At 36.7% G+C, this 14894-nt stretch overlaps 1 protein-coding gene across 1 annotated transcript in view; it reads left to right on the top strand.

Annotated features, from left to right (window-relative positions):
* LOC135204238 (uncharacterized) overlaps positions 1-14894 on the top strand; it is a 28194-nt gene that overhangs the window by 370 nt on the left and 12930 nt on the right. The window contains exon 2 of the mRNA XM_064234348.1: positions 432-1982. Coding sequence (XP_064090418.1) covers positions 497-1982 — 1486 coding nt within the window. The 5' untranslated portion in view covers positions 432-496. The remainder of the gene's footprint in view (positions 1-431; positions 1983-14894) is intronic.

Raw genomic sequence — 14894 nt, forward strand, 5'->3', positions numbered from 1 at the left:
TACATCTAGACAGATTTTTGTTTATAATAATCTTTATAAAACCTTCTGTTAAGAACTTCTGCGATTTAATTGCATTTATATTACAAGTCAGATGCCAGTCAGATGATTGAACAGCAATTAATTTCTGTAGCAACAGAATCTAACCTGCTTAGATATTATGACTTGTCTAAATTCGCCTTTTCTGCATTAACAGAACTATAGTTTTGAATTTTTGATAATCTACAAATTATATGATTTTAAGGACAGTTTATTGTGAAAACTGGATCAAATTTAACCATTGATGAACTTTATTGATGATTTAAGTACTTTCAGCCATTTTTTGTTGTTTGTTTTGATAAATTATGCAATGCTGCTTTTTCTATCCAATCATAGTAAAAGAGGGGAAACCTTTATCATGACATTTCAATAACAACCGTCCTCTTCCTCCGCAGGACTTGTCCCAAGGGGCGTGATCTTGAAACAAGGGCGCTCTGTGTGGGTGGCAGCAGCTAGGATAATGCCCCTCACATGGTACCACGCTTGTCTTTCCGTCAGCCAGGGCGGCGTATCCGTCGTCTTCGACGGAACCCGACTGCTCCAGGTCACCCCACTGACGAATTACTTGTCAGGGAAAGCCCTCGTAATCCTCGGAGGTAGCATCAAGTGGCCCGACGTGTCTCCCACGACTTTCGTCTTGACGTCTCCGTCGGAGGCAAGTTGGGAGACGCTCAGATCGCAGAGGGACTACAACAGGATAGTCGGGTCCTTCGCCGGGGAGCTGGCCAACCCCAAAGTCTGGAACAAGACCCTGATGGACAGAGATTATAAGAAGCTGAACGATTGTAAAGATGCGGAAGCTCTGGCTATGACTGACCCCCCTCCGTGGGCGCCGTCTGGATCTAATATCATCACGAGCTCCGTGGACGTGGAAGAACCTTGCAGGAAGAAGGTGTTTGATTACGTTCTGTTTCCCGAGCCCATGAAATATGCCGAAAACGCCGATCTGTGTCTGAGGATGAACATGGGTCTTCTCCGCCCAAAGAAACAGAGCGACAGGGAGGCGTTATCTAACGATGCTGTGAAGTACAGTAGCTGTTCCAGTGGTGATAGAACTGTCTGGTTAGGTGCCGAGGACGACAGGTGCTTCGTGTTAACAAAATACCAGACGGAAGTGGTCAGGGAAGTGGTCCCCTGCACCTCACTCTTATGTGGTGGTTGTCAGGTCAGGGAAGGCGTCAGGCGGCTTTATATTCTGAGGGGGCTATGCCCCCTTCCGGCCCTGGACTTGGCATTCGTGGCTGCGCCCGATTTCAGTTCCAGGCCGTATTTCAAGGGCGTCGAGCGCTACGACATCAAGAAGAATTATGCCACGAACGTTTGGGAAATGCTCGACATCGCGAGCAACAATGTACTGGCTTCTACTTCTTCAGTTGATCCCATAGGCAACCGGGTCTGGAAGCTTACGGCGGGAACCTGTGGGAACACCGAAGAATCTGAAGTGGAAGCCTCCCTCAGCGCTTGCGACATGGAACAGAGTGCCTGTCGCAACGGCGCTTGCGTCCTGAAGACGTCCCGCTGCGACGGATACCCGCATTGCCCTGATGGTTACGACGAAGAGAAATGCGATCCCATTCGGATACCAAAGGGGTATCTCAAAATGGCGCCCCCACCGAAGCCACCGGCTGCTATAACAGTCACGATCGAGGTGACTCGAGTGGTGTCGACGGAGCCGCTATTACTGTTGTTAAACACATTTATGGAATGGGAAGACAGGCGGCTCCAGTTCGCCAATCTGAGGACTGATTCAGACTATCCCATTCCACTGAATAACGCGATATGGCGGCCGAGGCTCATAGTCCTGGCGCAGGGCAGCTCTGCTAGCGTGTCTCTGGTGCTCACTGACGACAACGAACTTGATGACCACAGGGCCCAATCGAGTCTGAAACTCATGGCCACAACTTTGGCGACGCCGGAGAAGGACAAGAGAGACGCCGCAATGGCAGGTGAGGAATCACAGGGTATTTTGTTGAAGGTCAAAACAGAACGATTTTCAGTCGTTCATGTGACAGCAACTTTATTGATGGTGGTAGTAGTAGTAGTAGCTGTCAAAAGCCTGAGTAATCAGAGTATTTTATTTAAATGGAAAACCATGAATGAGTCATTCATGTGACAGCAGCTGTAGTAGTAGCTGTCAAAACCCTCCTTACATAGTAACTATTCTTGCCATCTTTTAAATGATTTTCTTACGAATTTAAAGAGATTCAGAACCCTCTTTATAGTTTTTATATAAATATTTTCTTAGAATTTGAAGAGAAGTTTGAGAACCTGACAGGGTTGACGATGAAATCTTTCATGCTTTTCAGTTTTAAAGATTACAGTAATTAGTGGCCCCTAAAAAGTTTTAACTACTTTCTAAATATTAGTTTTCTTTGGAAAATGATGACTATAAAAAAGGAAGCTAATTATTTTCATTATTATTTATTTGAGAAATTCATCGAAAAATTTCTTGTCTTGACGATTAAATTGTTCACGAAAACGCAGTGTTATAAATTTCAATAAGTCCAAAATGGCAAATTTTTAAGTTTCAGAAGAGTTAGTCATCTCGATGTATATTACTTTGGGTACATATATCTCCTAAATAATAATAATAATAATAATAATAATAATAATAATAATAATAATAATAATAATAATAATAATAATTTAATAATAATAATAATAAATAATTCTAATAATAATAATAATAATAATAATAATAGGGTGATACGTGCAAACAGACCAACGTGACGTTGATTGACAAAGTCAAGAGGAAAGTATCACTCATTGATGTCGCAATACCATGGGACACCAGAGTTGAAGAGAAAGAGAGGGGAATAAATGGATAAGTATCAAGATCTGAAAATATAAATAAGAAGGATATGGGATATGCCAGTGGAAATCGTACCCATAATCATAGGAGCACTAGGCGCGATCCCAAGATCCCTGAAAAGGAATCTAGAAAAACTAGAGGCTGAAGTAGCTCCAGGACTCATGCAGAAGAGTGTGATCCTAGAAACGACACACACAGTAAGAAAAGTGATGGACTCCTAAGGAGGCATGATGCAACCCGGAACCCCACACTATAAATACCACCCAGTCGAATTGGAGGACTGTGATAGAGTTTAAAAAAAAAAAAAAAAAAAAAAAATAATAATAAAAAGAAATAATAATAATAATAATAAAAAAATCAATAATAATAATAGAATTTAATTAATTAAATAATTAATTAATTAAATTAATTAATTAAATTAAATTAATAACTTAATAATTAATAATTAATAATTAATAAATTAATAATTAATAATAATAATAATAATAATAATAATAATAATAAATAATAATAATAATAATAATAATTAATAATAATTAATAATAATAATAAATAATAATAATAATAATAAATAATAATAATAATAAAATAATAATAATAATAATAATAATAATAATAATAATAATAATAATAATAATAATAATAATAATACAAAGTACAGAAAGTACAAAGTACAAGAGCGGGACTAAGCAACACAATAGAAGATGTAAAACAGAGGCTTAAGGCAAAAGCACATAAGATCCAACGGAACATGAACAGGAATAAGGGATACCAACAGAACAAACTATTCGGAACCAACCATAAAAGACTATACAGCCAACTACTATGAGATTCAGGGCCTCTGTAACACGGTTTTTTGGACTTTGCTCCTTATCAAAGCATCGGATGTAGCTGAAAGTTGACGTATGTATATTTTACAACCACACAAATTTTGTCAGCATTATCAACAACCTAAACCCGATAGTTTTAATTTTTATAGAGTAAAAATTATCTAGCCGACGCCATGGCCAATGATTACGAGCCAAGAGTCGAAAACATTCATTACGTAAGTAAGGTAAACATCGTTTTACGAAATGTTGCCCCGCCCATCCACCAGACTGAAACTCCTTCACCTTGTTCCATCGGCTCTGAAACCCATAGCAGTCAAGAATGGCTAACAGGATTTGGAATTGTCCCCGTGGTTGCAAAACTGCATTTGTCTTACGACTTGCAACATTATACAGTCAAGAGAAAGCCCGTGGCCATACTTACTATAGCCTGAATAGGTAATTATTCAGTTTCTAGTTTAAATCCAGTGTTTATGGTCTGATTTGTATTTAGCGTAACGGGATTATAATCCTTGTAATGTCATTCAGGATTTTGAACATTTCAATTAACTATTCGCTATGCCACCAAGAGAGAGAGAAAGAGAGAGATTGTATATAAACAGTCTTTATATAACTATTTTTGTTAAAATAAGATTTTTATCCAAAGTAAATACAAGCTTATATGTGCTAAAATCTCCAGCAGACCAACGGATCATCCGATATATAATTTTTTTTTTTCTTCTTCTTTATGCCGTACGACCGTGTTGGATATAAAGACTTTATGAATGGCGGAAGGATACATAGATGTGGGTGGGGTAGTTATACTACTGTAGTAAAAGCAGTAATATACATGAATTAAACGTTTAGGCCAACTGCTGGGATCCTTCAGGATCATTTAGCACTTCTTACAACTACTCGAGAAATGAGTTTTTATAGCCAGAAGTTAAATTTTCTAATCCAATAATGCCCATGATAGCCTTCAGTGTTATCCTGAATTATAACGAGGACAAAGTGGGTGGAGCCTCATGAAGTCATCATTCTGACAATAATTATTGGTGAAGGTTTAAAGCCAAAATACGGTACCGGCTTTTTTTGTCAGTAAATAGGTAGATAGCCAATAAATAAAAATGGCTTGACATTGGGTTATCAAATCAAGCTTGTCTACTATGTTTTTTAAAATTACCAACTATTCCCTACATCTTGTCAATCTGATTGTGACCTATAAAGTAGACTGTAATTTCTTAGGACACTTATTTTGGGAGTTAGACTAATAATCGAAGTGTTTTTGTATATATTAACATATTTTGTTGGTTTGTTCATTATGACAATTATCAGTGGACAGGTTTCAGAGTTCATAAAGGTGTACTGCTTTGCTTGTATTTAAAAATGTATGTCATTGTTGCCAGAGGTCTAGCCTTCGTTACGTATAGCCAATCATCCGTCGAGAAAGAGGGTAGAAATGCTGTCATAAGTTACGTAACGAGTGCGTTCGAAACCTTTTCCCTGAGTAAGTTGGCCCGTCTTCAAAAAAAGTCACTTTTACATTATAAGTACCAAATTTATTCAACCTACGTAATGCAGAACACAGTCAAAATTAATGTGTAGGTGTAATGTGTATTCTGAATAAGCGTTATATTTATGAAATGCATAGATAAAAAGTTATTGCGAAAAAAACGTGTTACAGAGGCCCTGAATCGCATAGTAAGAGGGGAAGACAACCACCAAGAAATTCCAGAAGATGAATCAAGTAAGAGAGACTGGGAAAACATCTGGAGCAATCCGGTATCACACAACAAACATGCAACATGGCTCCAGGATATCGAGGAAGAAGAAACAGGGAGAATAAAACAAAGATTCACAGAGATCACGACAGACACAGTCAGACACCAACTAAAGAAAATGCCAAACTGGAAAGCTCCAGGTCCCGATGAAATCCATGGATACTGGCTCAAAAACTTCAAGGACCTATACCCACGAATAGCAGAACAACTCCAGCATTGTATCTCAAATCACCATGCACCCAAATGGATGACCACAGGAAGAACATCCTTAGTACAAAAAAACAAGAGTGAGGGAAATATAGCCAGTAACTACAGACCTATCACCTACCTACCAATAATGTGGAAGTTACTAACAGGTATCATCAGTGAAAGACTTTACAACTACCTAGAGGAGACAAACACCATCCCCCACCAACAGAAAGGCTGCAGAAGGAAGTGTAGGGGTACAAAAGACCAGCTCCTGATAGACAAAATGGTAATGAAGAACAGTAGGAGAAGGAACACCAAACTAAGCATGGCATGGATAGACTATAAGAAAGCCTTCGACATGATACCACACACATGGCTAATAGAATGCCTGAAGATATATGGGGGAGAGGATAACACCATCAGCTTCCTCAAAAATACAATGCGCAACTGGAATACAATACTTACAAGCTCTGGAATAAGACTAGCAGAGGTTAATATCAGGAGAGGGATCTTCCAGGGCGACTCACTGTCCCCACTACTCTTCGTGGTAGCCATGATTCCCATGACTAAAGTACTACAGAAGATGGATGCCGGGTACCAACTCAAGAAAAGAGGCAACAAAATCAACCATCTGATGTTCATGGACGACATCAAGCTGTATGGTAAGAGCATCAAGGAAATAGATACCCTAATCCAGACTGTAAGGATTGTATCTGGGGTACATCAGGATGGAGTTTGGAATAGAAAAATTGCGCCTTAGTCAACATACAAAAAGGCAAAGTAACGAGAACTGAAAGGATAAAGCTACCAGATGGGAGCAACATCAAACACATAGATGAGACAGATACAAATACCTGGGAATAATGAAAGGAGGGATATAAAACACCAAGAGATGAAGGACACGATCAGGAAAGAATATATGCAGAGACTCAAGGCGATACTCAAGTCAAACTCAACGCCCCTTTTTCGAAATATGATAAAAACCAAAATAAACACCATGGGCAGTGCCAGTAATCAGATTCAGCGCAGGAATAGTGGAATGGACGAAGGCAGAACTCCGCAGCATAAATCAGAAAACCAGGAAACATATGACAATACACAAAGCACTACACCCAAGAGCAAATACGGACAGCCTATATATAACACGAAAGGAAGGAGGGAGAGGACTACTAAGTATAGAGGACTGCGCCAACATCGAAAACAGAGCACTGGGGCAATATCTGAAAACCAGTGAAGACGAGTGGCTAAAGAGTGCATGGGTAGAAGGACTAATAAAAGTAGACGAAGACCCAGAAATATACAGACAAAAGAATGACAAACAGAACAGAGGACTGGCACAACAAACCAATGCACGGACAATACATGAGACAGACTAAAGAACTAGCAGCGATGACACGTGGCAATGGCTACAGAGGGGAGAGCTAAAGAAGGAAACTGAAGGAATGATAACAGCGGCACAAGATCAGGCCCTAAGAACCAAAAATGTTCAAAGAACGAGAGACGGAAATAACATCTCTCCCATATGTAGGAAGTGCAATACGAAAAATGAAACCATAAATCACATAGCAAGCGAATGCCCGGCACTTTCACAGAACCAGTACAAAAAGAGGCATGATTCAGTGGCAAAAGCCCTCCACTGGAGCCTGTGCAAGAAACATCAGCTACCTTGCAGTAATAAGTGGTATGAGCACCAACCTGAGGGAGTGATAGAAAACGATCAGGCAAAGATCCTCTGGGACTATGGTATCAGAACAGATAGGGTGATACGTGCAAATAGACCAGACGTGACGTTGATTGATAAAGTCAAGAAGAAAGTATCACTCATTGGGACACCAGAGTTGAAGAGAAAGAGAGGGAAAAAAAAAAAAAATGGGATAAGTATCAAGATCTGAAAATAGAAATAAGAAGGATATGGGATATGCCAGTGGAAATTGTACCCATAATCATAGGAGCACTAGGCACGATCCCAAGATCCATGAAAAGGAATCTGGAAAAACTAGAGGCTGAAGTAGCTCCAGGACTCATGCAGAAGAGTGTGATCCTAGAAACGGCGCACATAGTAAGAAAAGTGATGGACTCCTAAGGAGGCAGGATGCAAACCCGGAACCCCACACTATAAATACCACCCAGTCGAATTGGAGGACTGTGATAGAGCAAAAAAAAAAAACAATAATAATAATAATAATAATAATAATAATAATAATAATAATAATAATAATAATAATAATAATAATAATAATAATAATAATAATAGCAGATACACTATGTAAGAATAAACACTTACTTTTATGTGTATATATTTACTCTTAACTTTGGTATAGATTTTCTTCATTTTAGAGATTCGTGTGATTTAAATGTTCATAATAATAATAATAATAATAATAATAATAATAATAATAATAATAATAATAATAATAATAATAATAATAATAATAATAATAAGCAGGAGTCAATGTGGACGTCACAAGAATATATAACCTGACATTTAAGAATTGTCAGGTGATTCCTAATTCCACGTGTCCTCGATTCCTGATTCATTTTGGGTCTGGGATTCCTCCTTTATCACATTGACTGAATTTTGTCAGCTAGTCAGATTGACGTGACAGATATGATATCTTATACTGGCAAACTTTGAAAGGTGCGCATGTTGTGTGTGGCTTGATTAGGGTAGAAATAGAATGTGTTTTACTTTGATGAATGGTGATAGATGATTTTCAAGTTATGGGATATGGTAGGATTATGATACACACATCAAATCAGTAGAAGAAACCGGATAATAATGATAATAAAAAAATGTATTCCGGGACTGATAACAATGAGGTTTCAGGTAAATGGACAATAAAATTTATGAAAATCAGTTGCAGGAACAGGATGAGAAAATAAAACAAATACAGACTTTGCATGACGGTAATCGCTGGTCATCGGCGAAACGTCTCAGATTCATGAAAAATTACTTACGTAGCCTCCACGTTCCGTTACGTCTCTCTCTCTCTCTCTCTCTCTCTCTCTCTCTCTCTCTCTCTCTCTCTCTCTCTCTAAATATTTGAGGAGAAATGACTTGCCGGTACAAATCGGTAATAAGCGGTTACTGAGTTCACATTTTTTTTATGAGCTTGCGTATACGTATTGCGCGTATTTGATTTACGATTCTTGCGTCTTTTTTTTTTCTTTTCCTCTTACAATTAAGGCTGACAGAATCTCAGACTTACAAAACTTAGATGTCGTATTATACAGTTTTGTACCTTTATATTATGCATATATATATATATATATATATATAGATATATATATATATATATATATATATATATATATATATATATTTATATATGATATATATATATATATATATATGTATATGTATTATATATATGTGTGTATAAATATATATATATATATATATATATATATATATATATATATATATATATATATATACATATATATGTATACGATAGAGAGAGAGAGAGAGAGAGAGAGAGAGAGAGAGAGAGAGAGAGAGAGAGAGAGAGAGAGAGAGCTATGATTTTGAAGTCCATGCCATCAGCAACCGTTTCAATATTTACTTCTACCACCCTTCTGACTTCGTCCTACCTGGGGAGTCTTTTTTAAAACCACCCGAGGTGGATTGCCTATCCCAGGCGGCTGCTAGCTTTCTTTTATGTAAAAAGGCTTCCAGTACCAGCAAATGTTCAGGGTCCGATTAGGAATGTGGTATTAAAGAATATATCTCGACTTCGTCTCTGGAATGAATTCCCTTTGTTCCAGGAGTTAGTTACCTGGGGTCTGGAATAGTCTGCTGGACTGTGTTGCTAAGTATGACCACGTGTTGGCATATGGTCGGTTTAATCCGAAAATTTTAGCTGAGATGATTTCAGATTAATAATAATAATAATAATAATAATAATAATAATAATAATAATAATAATAATAATAATAATAATAATAATAATAATAATAATAATGAAATAGAAACAGCCCACATAGTAAGAAAAGTAATGGACTCCTAAGGAGGCAGGATGCAACCCGGAACCCCACACTATGAATACCACCCAGTCGAATTGGAGGACTGTGATAGCCCCCCCCCAAAAAAAAAAAAAAAAAAAAAAAAAAAAAAAAAAAAAAATAATCCCCCCCCAATAATAATAATAATAATAATAATAATAATAATAATAATAATAATAATAAATATACAAAAACGTACATCATTATGGATTTCTTTACCATTTTAGTGACTCATGCTTATTATGAGATTTTTTCAGTAATAATAATAATAATAATAATAATAATAATAATAATAATAATCATAATCATAATCATAATCATAATCATAAATCATAATCATAATCATAATCATAATAATCATTATAGATGACACATGGCAATGGCTACAGAGGGGAGAGCTAAAGAAGGAAACTGAAGGAATGATAAACAGCGGCACAAGATCAGGCCCTAAGAACCAGATATGTTCAAAGAACGATAGACGGAAATAACATCTCTCCCATATGTAGGAAGTGCAATACGAAAAATGAAACCATAAACCACATAGCAAGCGAATGCCCGGCACTTTCACAGAACCAGTACAAAGAGGGTCATGATTCAGTAGCAAAAGCCCTCCACTGGAGCCTGTGCAAGAAACATCAGCTAAACCTTGCAGTAAATAAGTGGTACGACACCAACCTGAGGGAGTGATAGAAAACGATCAGGCAAAGATCCTATTGGGGACTATGGTATCAGAACAGATAGGGTGATACGTGCAAATAGACCAGACGTGACGTTGATTGACAAAGTCAAGAAGAAAGTATCACTCATTGGGACACCAGAGTTGAAGAGAAAGAGAGGGAAAAAAATGGATATGTATCAAGATCTGAAAATAGAAATAAGAAGGATATGGGATATGCCAGTGGAAATTGTACCCATAATCATAAGAGCACTAGGCACGATCCCAAGATCCCTGAAAAGGAATCTAGAAAAACTAGAAGCTGAAGTAGCTCCAGGACTCATGCAGAAGAGTGTGATCCTAGAAACGGCGCACATAATAAGAAAAGTGATGGACTCCTAAGGAGGCAGGATGCAACCCGGAACCCCACACTATAAATACCACCCAGTCGAACTGGAGGACTGTGATAGAGCAAAAAAAAAAAAAAAACAATAATAATAATCAATAGGTTATGTTTTAGCAATTAAAAAGTCTAGCACGAATAAGTAGCGTCCTGCCCTTTAAGGAAAACATCGAAACTTTAAAATTCCCGAAAGTTTTGAGTGTTTGACACTCAGCCATGATCAAATATTGAAAAATGTCAGAATATGAGATTTGATGTCTTGTGTTCTGCCACGTAGCTAAGTAAGAGATTTATGACTTTACGTCATGTACAAACACACTTAAAAACACAAAAAATGATACTCTTACTTCAGAGATATGATCCACTTGATATTACAGAACACAGAGAAAGCTAAAATTATTATTTTTTTAAATTTTGAAAACAAGTTGAATAGAAATGTCAAATTCTCTGTCTGAAAACCGAAGAATATTATGCGTATAAGAATGAAGATGGTTATCTATTCTGCGGTGCCATATGGTATAAATCATTCAGTCAACCATAAAGGAAAATGGTATATAATTTGAATGCATTGCAGATACACTAAACATTTCCTCCCACCCGCTGTCAATTTCTTTCCTCCTGGTAACTCACAGGTCTCAGTGACCCAGTGACCCGATGTTAGTCCTGCCAAACTATGACAAGGGCCAGAGCCGAAGATATTACTTTCCCATTTTCAAAGGCTTGGGACCATGATTGGGTACCTCATTTTTGACCATCATTCTCCACCCCACGCTCACCAGCCCTCCCACCCCCTCTCTCTCTCTCTTCTGTCTCTGTCTCTCTCTCTCTCTCTCTCTCTCTCTCTCTCTCTCTCGATTCTTTTTTCAATCTTCTAAGTAGTACCAGGCAGGCAGTATCGATTTTAATCATTCATCTGATTTCTCAGAGGTGGTTTAGACCGCATATTGAATTAGGTCTAAGGGTGTCTTGTGCTTGGAGCTCCACCCTCCCTTCTCTCTCTCTCTCTCTCTCTCTCTCTCTCTCTCTCTCTCTCTCTTTCTTTCTTTCTCTTTCTCTAATCTCCCCCAATCTTAACATAGGTAACAGTCACCTAATCATCTGATTTGTCAGAGATTGTTCACAAAGCCGACCGAATCTATTAGGTTCTATCTCTTAATTTTAAGAGGTCGTTGTTCTCTCTCTCTCTCTCTCTCTCTCTCTCTCTCTCTCTCTCTCTCTCTCTCTCTCCGGACTCGACAGTGCCCTTGCTTTTGAGCGTTCGTGCAAGATTCACAATTGACATATCAGTATCCTGCGCCGTCAGGATTTGCAAGTTACTGGAAAGTGAAGGACTTCCGTACTGTGTACACGTGTCATTTTGGTGGTGTTGATTTGTGAAGCAAAAGCTGATACACTTAGGTATGTATGTATGTATGTATGTAGTTAGGTAGGTGAGTATATGAGACGAATCTCTCTTAAGTTTAGATTTTACTGCTGATTGTGATAAGTATAAGAGACGTATAACTTAAGATTTTGCTGCTGATTGTCAACATATCTTGAGACGAACGAGAGAGAGAGAGAGGGTGTTAATTACTGTACATCATAAAAAGAAGCAAAATTTAATGAATCTTTATTGAAGACTGCTAATTATTTCAAGTTAGTACCAGTATGAGGACAAGGACGAAGGAAAAGAAGAGAGAGAGAGAGAGAGAGAGAGAGAGAGAGAGAGACGCAGACTAATTGCTTCGAAACCCACAAATTAGTTAGGCCAAGAGACTGGATTCCGTAAACACTGTTAATACATACTACAGGTCGAACTTTTGTAAATACAGATGCATGTGTCTAATTATCTTTTTAGTGGCGAGGTTATTTAATCCATTTTGAAAGTGTTGAAGAGGTTTAGATAAATACCTGGCACGCCATTTTGGCAAATTGTTGCAAAAAACAACACATATATCTTTTGAATGTATTTTCAATGTGCAATTTTGCAAGCTTACGTCACGACCGATGAAATACATTGAAATTACCATCACTCCATCAACTTATTTCGACTCGTTGTAGCCCATTACCATCAGACCCTGTAGTCATCGAATGATACTGCGAGAATCGGTAACCTTTTTCTTTTTTTGCATTTTTTCTTTCTTTTTTGGCAGAGTCTAAACATCAGAATATTCTGTGCCAGAAAGTCTATTCTTAAGACGGCCTTGGGAAGACTCTTTCAGTTTTAATCTGGATTCTCCCTGATAGAATATTTCAGCAGGGTTTTAAAGAACGATTTCGGAGAAGTTTAACGAAAAACAGGACTGCCAAAGAATTATGAGGAATTTCTCGTGCGCAGTACCTCCAGAGCATTGACTATGCGAGATTCAAATGGAATATTTTCATACATTGTCTCTGGTGTGACGTCGAACGTATGCTTAAAATGACATGCTTTCTTGAATCACAAAGAATGATGACTATAAAGTTAGATTTTATTCCCACCTTGTTATTCAAGCAAACTTAGACCCATTTAGATTAACTGATCGATTCCACATTAAACGAAAATATCTGAATTGTGCAGTGCGCAGGTTCATTGCGGAATAATCTCATATATTAACGAAAATCTAAAGTCGTTATCTCTAGAGGTGACTATTTCCGAATGTATTTGGAACTGTCATTTCCTTGGGTCGTGTTTCACGTAGATTTTGGGGAGCTTTCCCTTGTATTCACTTCATGAATAGAATGCCGAGATATACATCTCAATATCTTTGGCTCAATCGGATATATCCTATAGGTATACTAAATACAAACAGAAACACACACCTTATATGCAATTCCATAAGTGTATCGTTATCAATATCCTTCAACCAAATGAGTCAGAGCCCAGCAATTCATTCCATAGACTAAAGAACACCGTCAGCAATAAATTAATCTGGCTGTTGACATATTAGACGCACTGACTTTTTCGAACTAGGCTTGTCAATGCTTAAAAATTCACTTTTGGAAGCTTGATTATTGCTCTTCGACTTACGGGTATGGATAGGTAAGATAATTCAAAAGATAATAAAAATGAAAAATTTGCTTTGATACTTTATTATATATATATATATACTATATATATATATATATCTTATACATAAAAAACTTATACATACATACATACATCATACATACATACATACAATACATACATACATACATACTATTACATACATACATTACATTATAATTATATATAATTATAATACATACTATACATTACATTATATAATTATATATATTATATATATAGATAGATAGATATACACACACACACACACACACACATATATATATATATATATATATATATATATATATATATATATATAATATATATATATATATATATATATATATATTATTCACCTTGGGAGAACTTGTCAAATTATGTATTTTTTCGCTCTTTTAAAAGACTAAAAATGAGAATAAAGAAATTAACCTTCTTTGGCAATTAAAAAGTCGTAGGATATGATCGGTATGATTATGAAACACGGTTATCTTTTAAGTATCTGATATGTAATAATACTTTCTCCGTTTAACTGTTACAAAGTAATACCTTATATTATTTCCTTGAAAACTTTTCTTGCGTTTTTAGGAAATAAGAATAAAAATAATTTTCACGCACTTTATCGTCTCTTCACGCAATGCATGTTTATGTATAATGTACGACACACACACATATACATATATATATGTGTGTGTGTGAATCAAACTACTAAACAGAGCAGCTAGCGTAGAATGAAATATGCACGGTAATGTAGCGCATATTCTATGATCGAACCTCTTTGAATAGTTCATGACAAGCACGCGAAGCTGTATTGTTAAAATTTGCAAATCGACGCATGAAAGAAAGGTATTGCTTGACCTAAATTGCTGAAATTGGCTACAGCAGAGCCTTCTATACCGTCCCTGTATCACTGTACACTCATTGAAATAATCTGTTCCTTCTACGAATAATATTTCGCTCTTCTTTCAGATTTATCAGTTAGAAATAGTCATATATTGAATAGTTTAGCTAACTTACTTAATTAAAGGCTTAAGAGTTTTCCCAGAATGAATATTTCCGTTGTGACCAAATTGTTTAACGATGTTCCTAAATCTGTAACTGAATCGTTGGAACTTTTTTTTTTTTTTTTTTTTTTTTTTTTTTTTGTTGTTTTTTTTTTTTTTTTTGGGGGGGGGGTTGGCGTTTAAGCAGGCTTGCGCG

This window comes from Macrobrachium nipponense, chromosome 44, assembly GCF_015104395.2.
Source record: "Macrobrachium nipponense isolate FS-2020 chromosome 44, ASM1510439v2, whole genome shotgun sequence".
NCBI lineage: Eukaryota > Metazoa > Arthropoda > Malacostraca > Decapoda > Palaemonidae > Macrobrachium > Macrobrachium nipponense.